The 20,000-nt window shown below is 36.4% G+C and overlaps 1 protein-coding gene across 1 annotated transcript in view; it reads left to right on the forward strand.

Moving 5' to 3' along the window:
- Positions 1–20,000, forward strand: part of LOC138019025 (uncharacterized) — a 141,127-nt gene that overhangs the window by 17,298 nt on the left and 103,829 nt on the right. Inside the window, 15 exon segments of the mRNA XM_068865690.1 lie at positions 364–435; positions 1,978–2,043; positions 3,724–3,795; positions 4,289–4,357; positions 5,373–5,444; positions 5,664–5,747; positions 7,318–7,389; positions 8,704–8,775; positions 11,537–11,620; positions 11,758–11,835; positions 14,480–14,557; positions 17,496–17,576; positions 17,931–17,984; positions 18,181–18,252; positions 19,219–19,296. Coding sequence (XP_068721791.1) covers positions 364–435; positions 1,978–2,043; positions 3,724–3,795; positions 4,289–4,357; positions 5,373–5,444; positions 5,664–5,747; positions 7,318–7,389; positions 8,704–8,775; positions 11,537–11,620; positions 11,758–11,835; positions 14,480–14,557; positions 17,496–17,576; positions 17,931–17,984; positions 18,181–18,252; positions 19,219–19,296 — 1,104 coding nt within the window.

The following is a 20,000-nucleotide window of genomic DNA, read 5'->3' on the forward strand; positions in this document are numbered from 1 at the left end:
AATTCTAATGAGGGGTGTTTTATTGGGTTAACTTTATAGCTCATGCACATGACATTTTATTGGCGTTTTGATAGCCTGTCAGTCTGTCAGGCTGTTAGGCTACTAGGTGAATTACTAATGAGTTTTTGAATTGAGTTTGTAATGATAAGCTTGGCGTCAGTGGTATTTTAATACTGGTAGGTGCCATTGTGACCAACTTGCTTTCCTTACATGCATCTGTTACTTTTCGGCTTTTCACTCCCTTTAAAAAGGTTAACTTGAATCCTACATTAAAATATACTCTTCAATCCTGTATCTTTTGTGATCATTCAATTAAAGGGTACATGTAATCATTGAGGTGACTAAACCTTTTTCTTTTGACAGAAAAATTTATAACTCCAGATTGAACTTCATAAATGTGACAACTTTTCACAAGTTAGAAAACCTGCAAACATTGTAAGTGCCAGGTATATTTTAGTACCCCTATTTCTGACAGAAGGCTATAGCAAAATGTTAAACAATACTTTGCTATGTTTCAGTGAGAGAGTTTGTGACAATCACGTCTTGCATCCAACATTTTTCAGGCTTCTTTACGCAATTGCAAAAATTGCGTTCATAACTGGGAGGATCATAGCTTCACTTGATTTCATATCCGCAGTTCATATATGATCCATTTCAGCATTGATTCATTCCTCATGGGAACATTGGAACCCACAAAATGAATGTCCAGCTCCCAACATCAGTGGCTTCATAGCTCAGTTGGTTAGATTGTCGCACTGGTATCGCAACTGGGAGACGCAGTGCACATGGCCTCTTAGTTAGTGCGCTCAACTCCGGATCGAGTGGTCCGGGTTGGGGGCCTGGCTGTGGACATTGTGTTGTGTTCTTGGGCAAGAAACTTTACTCCCACGGTGCCTCTCTGCGCCTAGGTGTATAAATGGGTGCTGGCGAACTCAAGGCTGGGGGTAACCCTGTGATGGACTACAAGTAGCATCCCATCCAGGGATGCTTCATGCTAAGGAAACCGAGGATAAGCTCAGGTGTGTTGGGCCACTAGGCTCGGATAGCGCTTACCTACCAGTATCGCCAGGTCACGGGTTCAAACCCCGTTGAAGTCCTGAATTGCAATTGCAAAATTTGCGTTCCTAACTGCAAGGATCATAGTTTCACTTGATTTCATATCTGCATTTCATATATGATCCATTTCATATATCATTTCATTGTTGATTCATTCCTCACGGGAAGATTGGAACCCACAAATGTCCAGCTCCCAACGTCAGTGGCTTCATAGCTCAGTTGGTTAGAGCGTTTTATCGGTATCATGAGGTCACTGGTTCAAACCCCTTTGAAGTCCTGAAATTTTCAGACTTCTTTACACAATTGCAAAAATTGCGAGGATCATAGCTTCACTTGATTTCATATCCGCAGTTCATATATGATGTTGGTTGTTTGTCAGCCGACAAATGATTTTCACTAGATTGGAGAGCTGTGAGCTTCTTATGATGACTTTATGCCCCTGCCACCCTTACTCACTCACTCACTCCCTCACTCACCCACCCATCCCCCCACCTGCTCACTTGCTCACTCACTATCTCCCTCTCTCTGTAACTCAGTTACTAATATTCAGGCCCTTCCTCAACCCTTGTGAACCCTGACCCTCCCTCCCTCCCTCCATTCCTTTCTCACTTTCTCTCTCACCATAGAACCCCTGTCTTATCTGTACATCTCCTATGGGTGGTACTGTATATGTGCATGCAGCTCTACTGTTCTGAAAATCAGACCTTTAGAAAACAATTTATGATCATATTCTGAAAATGGATGCCAGTGATCAATAATTCCTGAATAATATTATGTACATTTGTATAAAATCTGCATGTTATTGTGAAATCAACTTTTAATTACTATTTCCTGTGCAGAAATGTATTGGTGATAATAAATTATACTTATAATTACTATGCATTTACGATGTGTCAATGACTGACTTGATTACGTTTGCAGAAAGTTGCCTGAAAACACTTTGAGAGACTTTCCAGATATTTCAAAAAATGTGGCACTGGAAGAGCTGTAAGTTTGCTTTCATCATAAACTCTGCAGTCGATAAACATAAGCATGGGACATAATTTATGCATAGGGCAAAAGTCAACAGGTATTAAAGTATAGTGTAGTGGCTTTCACAGATTAAAATTATACATGTAATAATATTGAGAGAGACTTAACCCATTGACTCCTGGGAGTGAGACGTCATAGATTGTACCCGATCTGTCTAATGCCAGACGATTTTACTGGTCAACTGGGGGCCTCCTTAGGGCGTTTGAGCTATCAGTGGGTTAAAGAGAATTAAAGGGGCACTGTCACGGATGCCCATGCACCAGGTTTTTGAATCGAAAGGTAAAAATTTCAACGAGAACTTTTCAAGTTTGGTGAGTTGCAGACAATGTAGAGGCCACTGTTTCATGCAGAATGTTTAAAACTCCACGCACAAATAGTGATTCAATCTCCGCAACAAAGCAAAGCAGTGCAGTGAAAGTACCAACACAGAATCTACAATGAAGAGAAACTTTTCAAACTGTGGATTCATGAGAAATTCAATGTATGGTTTAATCGAATTGTAAGCTGTTTCACTGATATAAACAAGAATCGAAGTCCATCGTCGTGGCTCATTTGTAGCTACCTAGTCACCGAAATGTCAGAGACTACCACATCATCGTTTGAGGATGAACGTTTACTATCCTCACTGTAAAATGTGTATTCAAGTATTTTGAAGAAAGCCCACATTTAGTTGAGAGGAACTGCACTGGACATGTTTATTTGTTGCATGAATTATAAAGGTAAAAGGTAAAAATGTAAAGTAAAAACCGGAAGCGGTGAGTCAAACACGTCTCGTGGAAATAAATGCACTCTCTTTCAGCTTTGAAGTGGCGTGTTAATCTTGATAATATGTTTGGTATATCACAGAGAAAAAATACTTCTGTTTGCGCTTGTACCTCTGATAATGTTTCTAGTCACACTTCACCGAATTCAGCTGTCAGTGAGCAGAAATGGCACATTTTTTTTTCTTCGCTTTTATTTTGGACTCCAGATAACCGATAGTAGATAAATGTACATTCTATTGCTTTTTGAAAGACATATTAAGTTTTTACTTAAACAGAAAAAGCAAAAGATTAAAAGTCTGTTAAAATTTCTGGTGGGAGAAATACTGTGCATGTCATCACGTGACAGTGCCCCCTTTAACCCTTTCAGCCCCGTGGGGTTCCCCATTGACGAGTAAAATCGTCTGGCGTTAGACAGAGTAAAATCTATAAGTGGCACTATTGGGAGTTAAAGGGTTAACGAAAGAATTTGAAACAAAGGAAAAATCCAGGTTGAACTATAGTGTAGTTTGAACAATTTTGAACCAAATATAACATTGAGCCATAACATTTGCACATACCAACTAGTTAACATGGTTAGATTGTCTAATAATACACCCACTTTTTGTAAACTGGAAGTTGGCTTGACATGCATAAATAAAAGCTGTGGCAATTTTATATGTGCAAATGATAGACAGCCCTCTGCACTTTGGGACTTTGCCAAAGAGCAAGTTCCTGGTATGCACATAGTGAGGAGCAGTGAAAATTGTCAAGTGCTAAAACCTGCCTCATACTATCAAGATGACTAGAACAGACTATAGTGGAAATTAGTAATGTTATTTTTTGTTTTCATTATGAGCATAATCTGACAGTTATTTTTATTTTTGCTGTTTAGTGATTTGTATTCCAATCAAATAAAACTGCACAGCTACAACTTCACTGCATTACCAAGGAACTTGACCAGAATGTAAGTTGTAAGCCATCTTTTCGGTGTTTTTTTGTTACAGACTATCCTACATTCATGCACTTACACGTAATATTCTGATGCTTTAGGTGGATTTTTAAAAGTTCATTAATTGTGTGTGCAATCGCAGCAATTTGATGAAAAGTCATTGAAACATTGTTGGCATGTAATCCATGAAATAACACAACAGAACAACAACTTTTAAGAATCCCATCTGGCAGGAGGGAAACCACTTGGCTATTTACAAGTGCAACTGAGAAGTTGAACAAGTGAATACCAGGATCAAATTCAATAAGTAGTCAGGATGGGTCGTGAACCGGGGATCTCATGATCTCAGGGCAAGGTCCCCAACTACTGGGTGCCACTGCCTCAGTAAATATTATGGAATTAAGAGATATTCATTTATATTGTTTATACTTCTGGTAATTGTGTTGCAATGCTGTAAAATGTGGAATACATGTAGGTTTTGAAGCTTGTTTGTATTTATGGTTATTAGTATCCTGACTGAAAATGAAATTGACTGGATTCCAGACAACTGGTTTGATTTACCAAAACTAGAGTACATGTAAGTATAAAAAACTTGTGTAAGTGTTCAGACTACTCATCTTACCCTACATGAATTAGATTTTTCTTTTCATCCTTGGCATGTTGGTGCGGATTGGGGAATTTATGCTTGAAATGAAGAAATTAATCCTCACAGTCACTGGTACATTTCAATAAAGCTCAGACGACTGCAGAGATTCCAACCCTCCTTTTTTGTCTGGAAACCTCTCGTTTTCGGCAAACAATTCTGACCTCCTGTTTTCGCTTAATATTCTCCCAGTTTTTGAAACTCTTCCTAGCCAAAGAAAGAATGTTTTCTTTGTTTAACCAGTCTTTTTAACATGATTCTTTGCTGTTTTTCTGTGGTTTCTCAGCCATTTTTACCCTTTTGGCATTCTAGCATGACCTTGCGATAATTTTGGGCAAAGTAATGCACTGGATTGCCTCGACTATATGCAAGGTTTGCGTTCATTCGTGGGACCAATAGGCCTTAGCTTTCACTGCCTGTTAAAAACTCCAATATTTTCCGTTGAAAGTGATCTCAAAATGCGGGAAATGTCATCTTCCAGGTAGAGGCACATATCTTGAAAATTTTCCAAGGGGAGCATGCCCCTGGACCCCCCCTAGAGACTTGCATCACTCATGGAGGTGGCTACACTGCCCTAAAACCTCCCTTCTTTTTAGTTAAGTTCATGTCTAAAATCACCATTTTATTAGGAACTCAAAATCGCACATGTATACATCAAGGAAGACCCATGAAAGTGAGCCCACAAAATGGGTACTTTACGCAACACTACGACAGTGATATAATTCCCTGTCCTAATTGCCAACCCTGTTTTTGATTCATTGATAACTACATGAGCCCTGACTGTACATACACAACATGTGAACTTGGACTTTCATACTTACTGGCATACAGGTTTGGCAAATACGACAAATTTATAGACTAAACTTGTCTTTTACAAATTATGCATTGACATTTGAAAAAGTTGTTATACTAAACTCTATACGGTTTAATTATGACACCTTTTTTACAGAGGTCTTAGTAAGAACAAACTGAAGAGGTTTCCTGGTGCAGCATTTGTAAACTGCAAGTCACTGATTTATTTGTGAGTATAAAAGCATGTGAAGTCAATAATAAATTAACAAAAAGGGACGATGATAGCTACCCGCTTATGTAAACCAATAATAATTATTATTTGTGCAACAATTGATGAACTGCGAACATTAATTAAGGTACCTGTAGCGAGGACTTTTTTGTCCAAAGTTCTTTAGGCTTTTCTGAAATCTTTTGTGAACTCTTTTTATTCTCTACTTGTTGTATATAGGGGTGTAGATGCTAATGAAATTTCCAGCCTAAGTGTTACAAACCTGAAGCCTTTCTATGGAAATGATTCACAGCTTGTTCATTTGTAAGTGTGGGAATCATGTTTTATGAATATGCTTGCAGCTCTTGAGTTCTTCTTGTATTTTGATCTTAAGATGTGTACAGCTTGTCCTTGGGTTTGTGCACAAAGATTCATACTGGTACATACATAAATGTACTTTATTTGTCGTGTAGGTCAGTAAAAGGCGGCTAAAAGGGTTCATATGGACCTACAAACTAAAGTATATCTGCAAAACTTAGATAAATAATATTTAATAGTTTATGATACTACCATTTGCGTCCATCCTTGGAGCGTGACGAATTTTGCACGAAGTTAAATTACTTTTCAACCGTTAACAATTTGTGCGGTTATGTATCACTTCTGACCAATGAAACGTTGGCAGTTAAGTTGTGAAATTGACAACGTTTTTGACAGCATACCAGCATGTTTTGTTCACATGCTCTCAAAGTTTCCAGGTTTTTCGTGAGAGCGTGCGGGTTTTGCATGACGGCCCTTTTGCAATGGAGACAAAAAAATTTAAAGTCAACAAGTTTGGAATGAGGTAAATTACCGTCCAGGAGTCGCTTGAGATCAAGATTTTAAATGCTCCTTGAAACACGGAAGAGCGTGTGTATGCAGAATGCCATAGACGTAGAAATATTTCCTCCTCTATCTTTCTAGTTCCACTTCGGTTTCTTGTATTTTTATCTCGTAGTTGTTGAATCACGTATCTTTTCTTGGTAAAGCATACCAAATTCCTTATTCTGTGTCTTTGGAAACTCATGGGAGATAGATGTTTATGACTCTTCTAGATTCCTAGGCAGATTCATAAATATCTCCGCTCTCACAGAAAACCTGAAAACTTGAAGAGCACATGAACAAAACATGCTGGTGTGCCATCAAAAACGTGGATATAACCGCCAACGTTTCATTGGTCAAAAGTGACACACGACGGGACAAACCGTTGATGTTTGAAAAGTAAAACTTCGCGCAAAATGGTAGTAATAAAAAGTAGTAAAAAGTAAAAAAAAAATAGTCAGAAGTAAATAAATAAAAATAAAATACAAAATAAAAATAAATATTGATGATCTTAATTATATTAGTATGTAATTTACAGTGCCTTTGTTTGCTCCTTGCATCCCATTTAATGCTATTTTGTCAAAAATGTCAGATTTTACTTTAAGAGTAGATTTCAAAGAGACAGTGTTCAGTTCGCTCTTTAAGTACACTGTCAGGTAAGTTATTCCTGCAGACCACAGAACTGGGAGGCACAATGAGAGAAGGAAGATTGAAAAGAGTCACTTTTGGGGCACTGAACTTCAGATTTTCTCTGAGGTTTCTCAACAAAGAATATTTAGTAAATAAGGAATTTATACCAGCCGGAGCTCTATTGTAAAATGCTTGATGAGATATACGTGCTATCCTCTTCTTGTAAATGTAGGACAATGCTGCTGCCAGGACTTCAGTGCTGAGAGTGGAATCCTTTATGTTAAAAATAAATCTTGTTGTCTTGGGTTTGAATTGACTTTGAGGATCCCCACAGTGCAATTTAGAATGTAATGCTTGGAATGATGCCTTTAAAATAAATAAATAAATAATCATCTGTATCTTTCAGGAATGTGAGCAACAATGTCATTTCTTTTATTTCTACTGGTGCTTTCTCTGGTTTGATTCACCTCAAAGTTCTGTAAGTGGAATTTTTGATTTTGATTGTGCAGTACATGTAAGTCTTATCACAAGGTTGTCTTTAGAGTACCTGTTTACAAGATATAAAAATTTAAAATTTTACCATCACAGTCATGATATGTGGTTCCTTTTGCAGATACCAGAGCAGAGATTACATGTACATATATACATACAACAAAAGACAGAAAACAAAACGACTCCAAATAAAGACTAATCCCTTATAGTGACAAAAAAATACAGTGCTTTCTGGTACCTTCGGAAAGACCTGGATATGTTCCATTGTGGCGTAGTTAACACCTACATTTTCATATGCATCCTATTTTATTTTTTATGGTTATAAAACTTCTAAAAGCTTCTTCCATTGTGGAGCAGTGAAAATTGTGGAAAATGTAACTGATGACCTTTTGATTACAGTTCTTGACAATAGGGAGCTTAAGCAACTGACCATGATGCCGGCTAAGAGAACGTGATGAAACAACAGTAGGTCTTGTGAGCGAAAACAAAAGCTCTGCGCACCGTGCACGTCCACATGCGTTTTACACTTGTGTACATTTCTATGCCACCGTCCTCACCCTGGCAACAAGGTGAATTGACCAAATTTGGGGTTATGTGGAGGACGTGAGCACCTGATGATAAAATTCAATTTTAATTTTCTCTTAAATGTCCACAGTGTTCTCACCTATTTTCTTTCTGGGGTGTTGATACACACTTTCCATGCTGAGCAAATCAGAGTAATTTCAGACTTTTTAAAAATAATAACATGAAAATGTTTTTGACAACGTTCTTGAAGCCTTTGTTGTTGTCCTTGCTTAAATATTGTCCCCTGAACCTAGCTTAATGGCCTCATGAGTCTTAGTTGTAGAGCATCTGAACTACAAATCAGAAGCTATGACTCGTGCAAAGGAGCACTCCCTTTTCCCAAGTATCCTTGAGTCTACGAAGAAGAAGTGATTTTGGAAAACATTCAACTACAAAAAACTGTGATAAAACATCTAAACACATTAAAAAATACTAAAAACTTTGTTAAGAAACGACAATGTATTATAGATTGCAATTTTTAAATCACTTTGACTTGATAATGACGTTTAAATAATGTCGAAATGTTGTTATTAACAAAGTTTTAAACCAAGTTTTTAGTATTTTAAAATATGTTTACTAGTTATGTTTAATCGCAGTTTTTTCATTGTTAAATCCTGAGTCACCATGAAAAAATATCTTCTTTGCTTACATGTAAGTCTTACTAGTGATGTCAGTTTGACAAAGATTTAAGTGGATTTAGGTAGAAAGGTTGTGATGTCTTCTTTATTTTGAATAGAGAATTGCAAGTGAATGTGATAAAGACCATCGGTGCCAATGTCTTTTATGAAATTCCAGAGCTACTTCATCTGTAAGTGAACAACTACTGTTTTCAATACTTCACTTACATCTGAGACAACCAGTACCTCAATTAGCACTTACATGGCATAGTGATCAATGCATTTTCTGATTTTACACAACAGATGCTCAGCTGGATTCTTAACCTATTCAGGATAATTGTGATCCTGAATTATTATATTATACTGATGGGTTCTCATTCCTATTATATTAAATAGTAGCCTGCGAACACAGACGTATTTCTGGCGGTCGTTTGTCTTCCCCGAAAAACATAGAAACGACGGCCGGAAATACGTCTGCTTTCGATATTGAAGTCACTTACTTATTACAGGAATCAATTCCCTAAAACAGTTGTAAAGAAAGATTAACGATAAAGATAACATAACCTTTTGACAGCTTCGTGTTGTCATTGTATAAAATGTAAGGAAGTTAACATGGGTAGCAAGTATAGAATGTATGGGCAGTTGCAGGCTTATAAACGCCGGTGGCCTGTACAGGAATTAATATGCCTCTGCCTTCACAAGTCCTAAGCAGGTGGAGCTCAGCATTTGAGAACATCTGAGGCAATCTAGCCATGACCACTGGACCTCCACTAGAAATGTCCTTGACCTCATGGCCTTTTTGCTGAACCTGCGGTTTAAAGAGTGGTGTTAAGACTGCTCACCCTCCACCTCACTGATAAATCAGGTGTTAATTTCTTTACATTTGGTATGAAGTCATTGAAAGGTCATGCCAGATGTATATTTTTATGGTTACATGTCACATTACTGGTAATCTTTCTTTTTAATTGAACTCACTCTCGTGACAGTCCATTCACAATCTTTCAAGCTAAGCACAACAATTTTTTTCTATAAACACCACTCAGCAAACAAAGACCTAAATGGATGGACATGTATTCAACCAGCGTTGCTAAAATGCAGGTCAAAGGGTCAAGGGTCAGCGGGTCAAGGGTAAAGACAAGCTAAGACAGCTTTTTGACGAAACTATCGTTTTTTCAAAGTATGACAACGGGAGCTTAATGCCTCTTAAAATGTACAATACAACCACTCTAAAGAATAACTAAGTTGACATCTTACAAGGTCAAATGAAACACTTAAGGTTTTTTTCATCAGGATTAAAATGGTATCTTCAACAACTATACTATCATAAATGGCAACAACTTGATTACAACTGAACCATTAATCAACTCCACGACATGCAATGTGTAAATGAAGCAGTCGACTGGTTCGCCAAATAGGGTCCAAATAGTAACAGAACTTTAATGCGTAAAGCAGGTGCATGAGTTTCTACTTGAGAAAACAGTTACTATTAAATGAGGCCTCCAATGCTTACTTCAGAAGCTAGACTTTTGTCATTGTCAACTGAAATCTAACAGAAGAAAGATCAAATATCACATCTTCGATATTACATTTGAAAAGAATGATTTGATTGTCTGTCCTAATTTTTGTCAACAAATACCCTCCTGACACCTCATTTGTTTTAAAACCCAGGTCTGTGGTTACTTGTGATCATATTGGACAAGTTTGCTTTCATTCATTTATGAAAAAAATACAGATTAAAGTTCAAAGAGAAAAACAGGAGCGCAGGGAGATACAAACATACACGGGTAGTGGATTTCAAAATGTCATTTCGGCATGAGTAAAATCTAATAGAAATTTCCAGACATATTGTACTTTCAAAATACTCAGAAATTGTCCAAAACTGTCATGCATGTTTCAGTCATAAGTAAAAGAGAAATGCAATAGTGCATCGCCCTAAAATAAGCAAGAAAAGAACACATTTACATTTTCAATACTACCATTACCAATGGGCTAGCGATCATGTCCCTTTTTATCTTTTATGTACCTCACATATCGAAGACTCCACGGCAAAACCAGATGTTCATGCCGAATCTCTTCAGTGGTGACCGGAGTGATTCTGCCAGTCATGCCAGTATGGTGAAGGTGTTACCACATGGCCGTGTATACTGTGGTGACTTAGCATGATTTAATTGGTTGTCAAATATGACAAATATGATTTAGATGACTGACAGTGGCATTGCCACATTGCACTGCCTTCAGCGGCATGAAACTTTGTGGTAAAATTGTGTTTCAAACTAGATGAAATGCAAACATCCTTGATGTGAAGAATTATTTTTGCTAAAAACAAATTCCTGAAAAATCCTTCAATGCCAGACCAGGACTTCATAACAAAACCGGCAGCTTATTTTGTTTTAAACACCTTGCATGGACTGGCGATATACCCTTACCATTTACCCTTACACTTGGCCCTTCGACTTTCTGACCCTTTACTCTCTGACCCTTACCCTTGACACTCTGACCCACATTTTAGCAATGCCGTGCATTCAGTCTCTGTAAGAAACCATCCTAGAGGAAGGGTGACAGCTGAAGAGCAACTGCTTGTGCAGCAAGGAAGGAATACTGTAGCTATTGATGTCCTATTATAACAGCCCAAGCATTGTACCACATTTGTGGGTTATCCCATTATTTACCTGCACAACTAATTTGCTGCCAGTCTGAATATCTGCTTGTGGCCTTGTGCCAGATAGAGATGTTTGAGAGGCCTACCATATTGGGATAATGAGAGAACCTTTTTTCTTATTAAAACCCATGTTAATCCAGATTTGGATCGCAGTCTTATTCAGGATCCTTACAAATAAGCCAAACAGTATCCAAATCCTATTTAAAATTTGAAAAAATCCCGCTCAGGACCAGAATCTTACAGGGTCCAAAGTACAGAAGGAAACGTTTTTATATTAAGTGCTGCATTTCTAGTGATCTCAGAGGGAATCAGCTACAGAGCATAACGGCACAGTCCTTCAGCAGTCCATTTGAAAATCTTCCAAAGCTGCGAGTGTTGTAAGCAAATTTTGAAAGTTGTTTTTTAACTTATCCTTTATCTATTTTCTTTCGTTACACCTACCAGGTACAATTGGTATGAATTTTTGGCAATTGAAAATGATCTCAGACTGTTCTTTTTTCCCTTTTTTTTTTAGGATTTTAATGCAGCAGCAACCTCAAGTAATATCTGTGATGTTCAATGCATTTAAAAATCTTCCAGCTTTACAAGATCTGTAAGTAACAAAAGCTGAAGACTGTTGGGTCAGATTTTTGTAATGTCCTAAAATTCCAGATCAAATCTAGTGGAATTGGCCCTGGCTGATAATGATGTACTTTGATAATCATGATGATAATGATGATGATGAGGAGGAGGGTACTCTTTATTTTAATGAGGGTACTATAATAATTATGGCCCTCTTTGTCACTAACGTTTAAGTGCCCCTGTGATAAAAAAAAAAAAACATCACTGTTTAATGTTCACCTGATTGGCAAAATTTTGAGCTTTGATTTTCATCCAAAGGCTGTTTACTTTGAGTGTAACTTTTGGATTTCATGGTCCGCTATTACTCACATTCAAAACCAACTGATTGGACCTCAGGAGGGTTGGATCCAGGGAAAATTGACGTCAAAGGCTCACTAGCTTAAAATTTCAGCATGTAAATGCAGCTTATGTATGCAAAACATGAGTTTAAAAGTCTGAAAGCCCAAAACTCCTGTGCTTCATATTAATTCTGCGGTGTTCACACACATTGCAAACACATTCAAACATTTAAACTAGTGAGACACACACATTTAAACTACACTGAGCCTTTGACGTCATTTTCTCCGAGATTCAGGTCTCTCAAGATCTTATAGTTAATAATGGCAGACCATTAAATAGGAAAATTCCAACTAAAATAAACAGGTGTCTTTTTTAAATCAAGCCTTAAACATGGTTCATACAATGTTGAAAAGGTCTTGAATTTTAGTACCCGTCTTGAAAAGTCCTTGAATTCGTTTAAGGTCCTTGAAAAGTACTTGATTTCTTTATTAGGTCTTGAAAACTCCTTGAAATTCACAAATTTGTTTACGCCACATCATTTTCTGAGCAATTAAATTATTTTGCTGAGGAAAATTTGGCCATTTATGACTAATACCAAGCGAAAAGCAATTTTTTAGGTTTTAAGGGAAACTGCATTTTCACCTCAATTTCATGCACATCGCTCCAAGATGTGGGGTTGACCGCCATGTGCGTTTGGTGTAAAGGGGCTAAGTGTTTTGCACCATGTAAATATTTTGGTTTCTCCCTTTGTTTTCAATTCAAATTAGTGATGGGCAAATGTGTCTTGAATCATAGATGGTTAAGCAATCCACTATAGCTGGGTAAAAGATTTAAAGGCAACAAACACAGAGCCATGTGTTGTATTTTTAAAAAGGTGATCAACATTGAAAGCGCTCTGAAGTCTCGCATGAAAGGCGATAAACATAAAATGAACACTTGTACAACTTCAATCTGTGCTGGTTGGTACATTTTTAGGCAAAGAAGTTACTTTAAGTTGTGATCTAAGGTCGGAATCAGGTTCCAGTCGTGCAGAAGTGAATGATGCTTAGAAAGGCAGCCAAAGATAAGACAATTCAACTGCAAGAACTTGAGGAGAAACTAAATGGAAAGTTAGAAACTTTGAAAGGCTACTGGAAGATCTTCATCATCTTAGTAATGTTTTTGGGAACAATATGATTTCTCTATCTTCAAATACTATTTCTGTACCTCAGATGCAACTTCAAGTCATAGCTTGTGACTGTTATCCTTTTAAAAAGTGTTATTACAGAAAGTTGTATAAAATGGTGCGATCAACCGTGGCTGGTCTAAACCATTTAAAATTCGCAAATGCGTCATTGAGTGTTTATGCTAATAATTAGGTTTTTAAAAAGGGACCAAGAATGTCAGTTTATTGAAGAAATTTTAGTCCTTGAAAACTGCAATTTTTCCTTGAAAAGTCGTTGAATTTTGTTTGTCTGAAGTTGTACGAACCATGTTAAAACTTTGGCCGCTTAGTGTTTATAAGTTCACATGGTTCTGAAAAACAAACAAAAATAAGAATTGATTTTTGGTCACAGGGGCACTTTAACAATGGTTTAAATCTCTATAATTTGCCAGAAGGCATCTGGAGTGAGTTATTTACAATGTACAAAGCCTGGTGTCTTGAACCCCACACAACCACATGAAATCCAGTGCCCTTACCACTGAACCATGTTGCCTCCTTTTTAAGAACTTTTATTATATGGCTCTGTCTCACAAGGACTGGGAAGTACCAAATTCACGAATTTGATTAGCTGAAATTGATATTGACTGCGGTCTAGATTTTCCCATGTAGATCGGTAATGTTTGAGTATTTTCTTCTACCAATATTTATTTATGGAAGTGCCAAAAGGCATGATGAGGAAAAAAGGTAAGGAGGATGAGTAAACTTTAGTAAAATTAAGTTCAGCTCATTGCCACTCATCGCTGTTTGCAAGCAAAATGTCTGTTGGTACAAACCAGTTACATTAAATGAATGAAATTGTTCATGTTTGCCATATAATAAACATCTTATTCACCTGCAAGCTTAGTCAGTCTGTATAGGAGAATCTTGACCTCGGTCATGTGTGCAGACCTCGTTGCACTCGGTCTGTACTCACGACCTTGGTGAACATTCTCCCATATGGACCTCCTGCTCAGTTAATAAGAGCCAATCAATTAACCCATAGTTAGGAGAGTTTGCTCTGTAATCCTCCCTTTATTTTATTGTACATATTTCTATCATTTTTGCAGTTTTTCTCTAGTCTTATTTTGTATCCATGGAAGAAATAATGAATTTTAAAAACATGTTTGACTGACATTGCTACATTTTTTCCTAGATGGTTAAGTGACAATGGGATGACAAATTTTCCTCATCCAGCTCTATCTCAAGAGTCCTTTCCTTCCTTGCAGTATTTGTAAGTATCTACAGTATTGAGCTTGTCTCAACAACAATATCAAAAGAAGCAAATGCTTAATGTCTGGAACGCTGCAGTGGAATTAATGTGTTCATTTGCTCTGACAAGTACTTAATCATTTTAAGTTCTGCATGGTGTTACATGCAGGAATAACCAAGAGATGTCAGCAAACAAGGCATAAATGAAAAGAACTCCCGAGTATGATATAAGGCATGCAACAAAAGTGTGACAACGAGCAGTTACCCTTTTTCACTATTATTTAATTAGTTTTACACTGTTACAACTCGAATAAGTAAAGATTTGGTAAAACATTTGACAATAAAAATCTGCAATAAAATATTATAAAACATTATAAAACATGGCATGACGTTTCCAGAACGTCATTATCAAGTAGAAATGAAATAATGAAATAAAGTATATATAGTGAAGAGATGAATAAATTAAAAGACATTGAATGTTAAACAAAGAGTTTGGCCCTAATGGAGTCGCTCTGGGTATTTAAATTGGGTCTTATTGTTCTTATGTACAACATTTCATAAACGAGGCAATCCCATTTCGTGCTACATTTTTTAAGCATTCTAAACTGGCTCTCATTGTTGAATGGTATCATCGACAAATGTGATTATCCCTCTACACTAGATGCTAAGACAAAATCTGATGAAACTTTAAGAGTCAGTATTCCGTTCAAAGATCAAGTCTCAGCGAACACGGTCAAAAGGCAAATGCGCGATCTCAGTTCAAAAATCGGCATTGATGTACAACCAATCTACATCAGCAAGAAACATGAGCAGATCTAAAGCTTAAAGAAATCAAGCCACGTATCGTAAATCAGCATAGCGTTGTTTATTGCTTTAAATGTGATTTGTGTGATTCAAATTACGTTGGATATATGATGCGCCATCTGTTTCAACGCATTGCTGATCATCGATATTCTGCCATTGGTTGCCATCTCAGAGATGCCCATGGGAACATTGACTTACTCAATGAAAGCCATTTCTACTTGATAATGACGTTCTGGAAACGTCGAAACATCGTGCCATGTTTTATAATGTTTTATATTTTATCGCAGATTTTATTGTCAACTGTTACAATTACTTAGGTTAAAGATTAAGTTAAGCAGTTCGTAAAGCTGGCTTACTGTCTTTCATGGCCTTTCAGGTATTGATCTTGATTATTAAAACTCGAACTCCAAGTTCCACTGACTAGAAACAACAATTCCTGACTTTCTTGATTCACTGGATTCTTTCCACTCACTTAATTGATTTTCTGTGTACACAAACTCTTACAAGGGACTTCATAACAAAGTCTGAACTCTTTATCTTTTTCCCTTTTCAGCTATCGTCTCTTTCTTATCTTTACTCTCTCCGGATATAGCAAGGTCGAAGGTTATATCTCTACCATAGTTGTCGCAGCTGATTATAGCTTTATCACAATGTCACATCCATCAATCACAGCCGGCCACGAGGGTAAGCCCTCGGGCAAAGAATTTTTTTCCATTACTTACAAGCCTGCCTTTATACTTTTACTCTAAGCATCTAGAATGTTCTGTTGCTATTTATAGTCTATTACAAGGTGTGCTATTTGTAGAAACTGCTGAGTCTCATCAAAGAAATTTCTGGAATACTACAGATTCTTAGATAATTCTAGAAAAGTCTGGAATTGCATGACAGATAAACTAAAAATAATTCTGATCCTCATAACAATGGTATGGCACCTAGCTACCTATCAAGCCCTATATCCATCAAGTCTCCACCAAGATACAACCTTATAGGTCTAGCAATGGGATTTTACTGGATTTCCCTCCAATGCATTTCTTGGCAACCTTTGGTGACAGATCATTCGTCGTGGCTTCCCTAACATTCGCATTTTTTACCATTCCCATAATACAATGTACAAAGCCTGGTGTCTTGAACTCCACTGGCAACCACATGAAAATTCAGTTCCTTTACCATTTTGGGGGGTTGTTTGCATTAAAACAATGGATATCAAGTTCACTGAAGCATGATACAGTCCCAAGAGTAAATGACTTATATTATTTTATGTAAAGACCCCCAAAATGTGTTGCATAATCACATGGTGGAAATAGTTTATGGAATGCTCTACCCTGTGACATTAGGACTGCTAGCAGTCTCGATAAATTCATCAAGAGTCTTTTAAAAACATCCTTGTCAATTAGTGTTTACACAGATGATTTCGTATTGTTTCATTAAGCATTAGTTTATAATAGCATAGTTTTTAAAGAGGATTTCTATCTTGTAGTATTCCATTTGTATATTTAAATAGTATAGATAATTATATAATTTTAATTTCTTTTTACAGTATATGCTTATTTATTATCTAATTTGTAGCGCATCTGATGACCACGTTCTGTTGAGATGCGCTTTATATTAGTTACCAATTATTATTATTATTATGATTATTAGTTTTTAGTCCTACTCTTGTACAAAATTTGTATTTTATGTGAGCAGTGCATATAATGTGGACCCAGAAATGCATGTAATTAAATGCATGCTGATTTTGATAAGTGTTTTAAGTGTCCCCTTGATATTCTCCCCCCAATTCTGCTCCTCAAGTAAAGATAAGGAGCTGCATTTACCCTAACCTAAAATCCTAGCACAATACATTTTTTTGGAAATACACACCAAATGCTTAGACTTAATTGGACACTAGTGTGTGGAATATCAAAATGGAGCATGCATCCCATTGCGTTCATTTCTAGCCATAAGTGAGTTTAGTGAATCACATGGTAGCTCAAAGATGAAAACTATACAGTAATTTTTTGAATTATTTTTTTGGGTAATGAATGATATTTCTCCATTTGTTAATAACTTATCATTTTCTCATATGCTCTGTTCATGAAAACCTTGTTTACTTCTCACAAAAGAAGGCAATTTTTTGCTTCTTACATGTATATCTTAATTTCCTTTTTTTATTTAAGGCATCTAGAAGATAATAACATCAATTCCTTGTCAAGCTTTTCAAAGTCGGATTTTCCACCATTTTATGAAGATCGTCATATGTAAGTTGTAATGGGATGCCATTATATTATGTTATCAACAATCATCTTATCTCTTATTTTTGGAAGCACGTCTAGAACACAGGTCAGTGCATATGTTAAAGTGCTACATGTAAATAAACAACACCAAAAGTGTCTCCTAGCCCAAATCACTCTTACTACAAAATGTTGTTTCAGGTCTAGGGGAAATATTCGGTTTAGTTGTTCATCAGTGGAGCTGCAGGGATGTCTAGTTTTGACCTTTGTTTTAGAGCCACCTTATTTTTGGTGCCATGAAAACTATTGCTTATATATTTTTGGATTATATTATTCTTACTTTACATTATGAATCTATTGCCTTATCCTTTATTTTTGCAGGAGACAAGATATTGTTCATAAACCTTTTGAGAAAATTAAAGGCTTGCAAAAATTGTAAGAAAAGCTGTTTGCTTCTTCATTTTTCAGAATTGAGATTTAAAGTTGATGTATAATTATAAAAAAAATAGTAATGCTAATCAAGTTAAAGGTTTTGCAGGCAGTTAAATTTTTATTAAATGAGTGAAAAGGAAACCATTCATTAAAAAAAACATGTCTTTAACCAACATTGTCCTTTTTCTTTGATTCTAAGATTTCTTCATCAAAATCTTATTACTGACATTGAGGAGGAAGATTTGTGGCAGCTCAGCAGTTTGAAGCAGCTGTAAGTAGAGAGGAGTGAGTGGGGAGTGGGTTTCCACAGACTTTTTTTACTTCGTCTTCTTCATCTGGCAAAATCACAAATGAAGGTTAATGTGGGAAATTAAATGTGATTAGCTAGCTATAATATTACTACTGGATCCCTTTTCTTAGCACTTGGCTAGAACTTCGTAATAATACATGTAAAGTTATTAGTGTTCTTTCATAACAGGACTCTCATCATATTTTTGGATGTGATATTATCTATGTCCTGATATTCTGTGTGGCACATCCTTTTGGTAAAGAATGATATTAAAAACTCATGATTAATTTAAAGTAGGGACCATGTACTGTAAGAATACAGTATGATTGATAATTAATCATTAAGATACACCAGGTATTCTAAGAGGGAATAGGTGGAAAATTTTTTGTTCAATTTACGTACACCCAATTGGTTTTTTTTAAAAAAAGGAATCTTTACAATAATCACAGGTCCAGCCTTTAAACCTAGTTATAAGGCTGTTCCAGTTGTATGTACTGAAATTTCATCTTGACTACAGTGTAGCTACAACTATATAGTCCTTAGTAAATGTGTCTTCAACCCAAGCATCTGATACATGTATCTCTGACTGACTAGGGTAGAAAATCCACTGCTTGCAAATCTTACTCTAATCTTATCCCCAAAGGGGTGCCAGTAAAGATGACTAATAACAGCCAGGCTCAGCATCAGCATCAGCCAGGGGAATATTTCATTGTCACTCTCAGGAAAGTAAAAAATGGGTTAATGGGGTCTTGACAATAATTAACACTAATCTTAGTTCTTCTATATTGTATATTACCCCCAAAGGGGAGCCCTCTACCTTTGGTGTCATCCAGAATATTAAAATTTTCAAGTGTCACTCAGTTCAAAAGGTTTCATTGCTCTAGGTGAAATCACACCATTTACACGTGTTGATGACCAAATTGTTGTAATTGTTTTCATTTATTGCAGTTATTTCTCACAAAACCGACTGACTAATGCCACAGTGCACCCAGAAGCTTTCAGAAACTTAACCAGCTTAACAATTCTGTAAGGAAATTGTGATACATGCCAGTGTGATCTTCCTTTTCCTCAGATGTATGGAGTGTTACTTACCTGTGACACTTACTTTTTCCCCATTTTATAGCTTTTCGTTTACCTATCATTCTATAGTGTCTGGAGTGTAGTACCTCAAGACATTTTCCCTCATATTGTATCCATGCGTTTTAGCTCGCGTCACATTTGATTTATACAGGGAACTGTCGCCAAAATCTCAGCCAAGCCAGTCGGGCCTGGTAACTAATGATGTCAAAGAAGTAAATAAATTTGATTTCATCTCTTCAAAAAGAAATTAAAGTGTAAATTTAAAATAGAAGTCTTGCTGAAAATCTAGAGCTTTTTGTTAATTCTATAGAAATGTTAGATGATAGATACCCTTCGGATGTTGTGAAGGTTCTTACGATTCAGAATGGAATTACATTCTTGACTTCTTTGACGTCATTTGTTACCAGGACCCAACTGGCTTGGCCAAAAATTTTTAGTACTACATTCCAGACACTGAACATTTAAAAGAAAGTTAAAAACAGGGAGAAAATAAGAGTGAAAGGAACTTAAAGGCTCATACATGTACCAACGTTGACTTTGAGTGTTGCTTTGTATTGCATAATGTAAATTAATACGTAATATATCATTAATGTGTTATTTTTGGAAATGATCATGCAAGGACTATCAAGCTCTATGGGGTGGCTGTAACA

Source organism: Montipora capricornis, chromosome 10 (genome assembly GCF_036669925.1).
Source record: "Montipora capricornis isolate CH-2021 chromosome 10, ASM3666992v2, whole genome shotgun sequence".
NCBI classification, from domain to species: Eukaryota; Metazoa; Cnidaria; class Anthozoa; order Scleractinia; family Acroporidae; genus Montipora; species Montipora capricornis.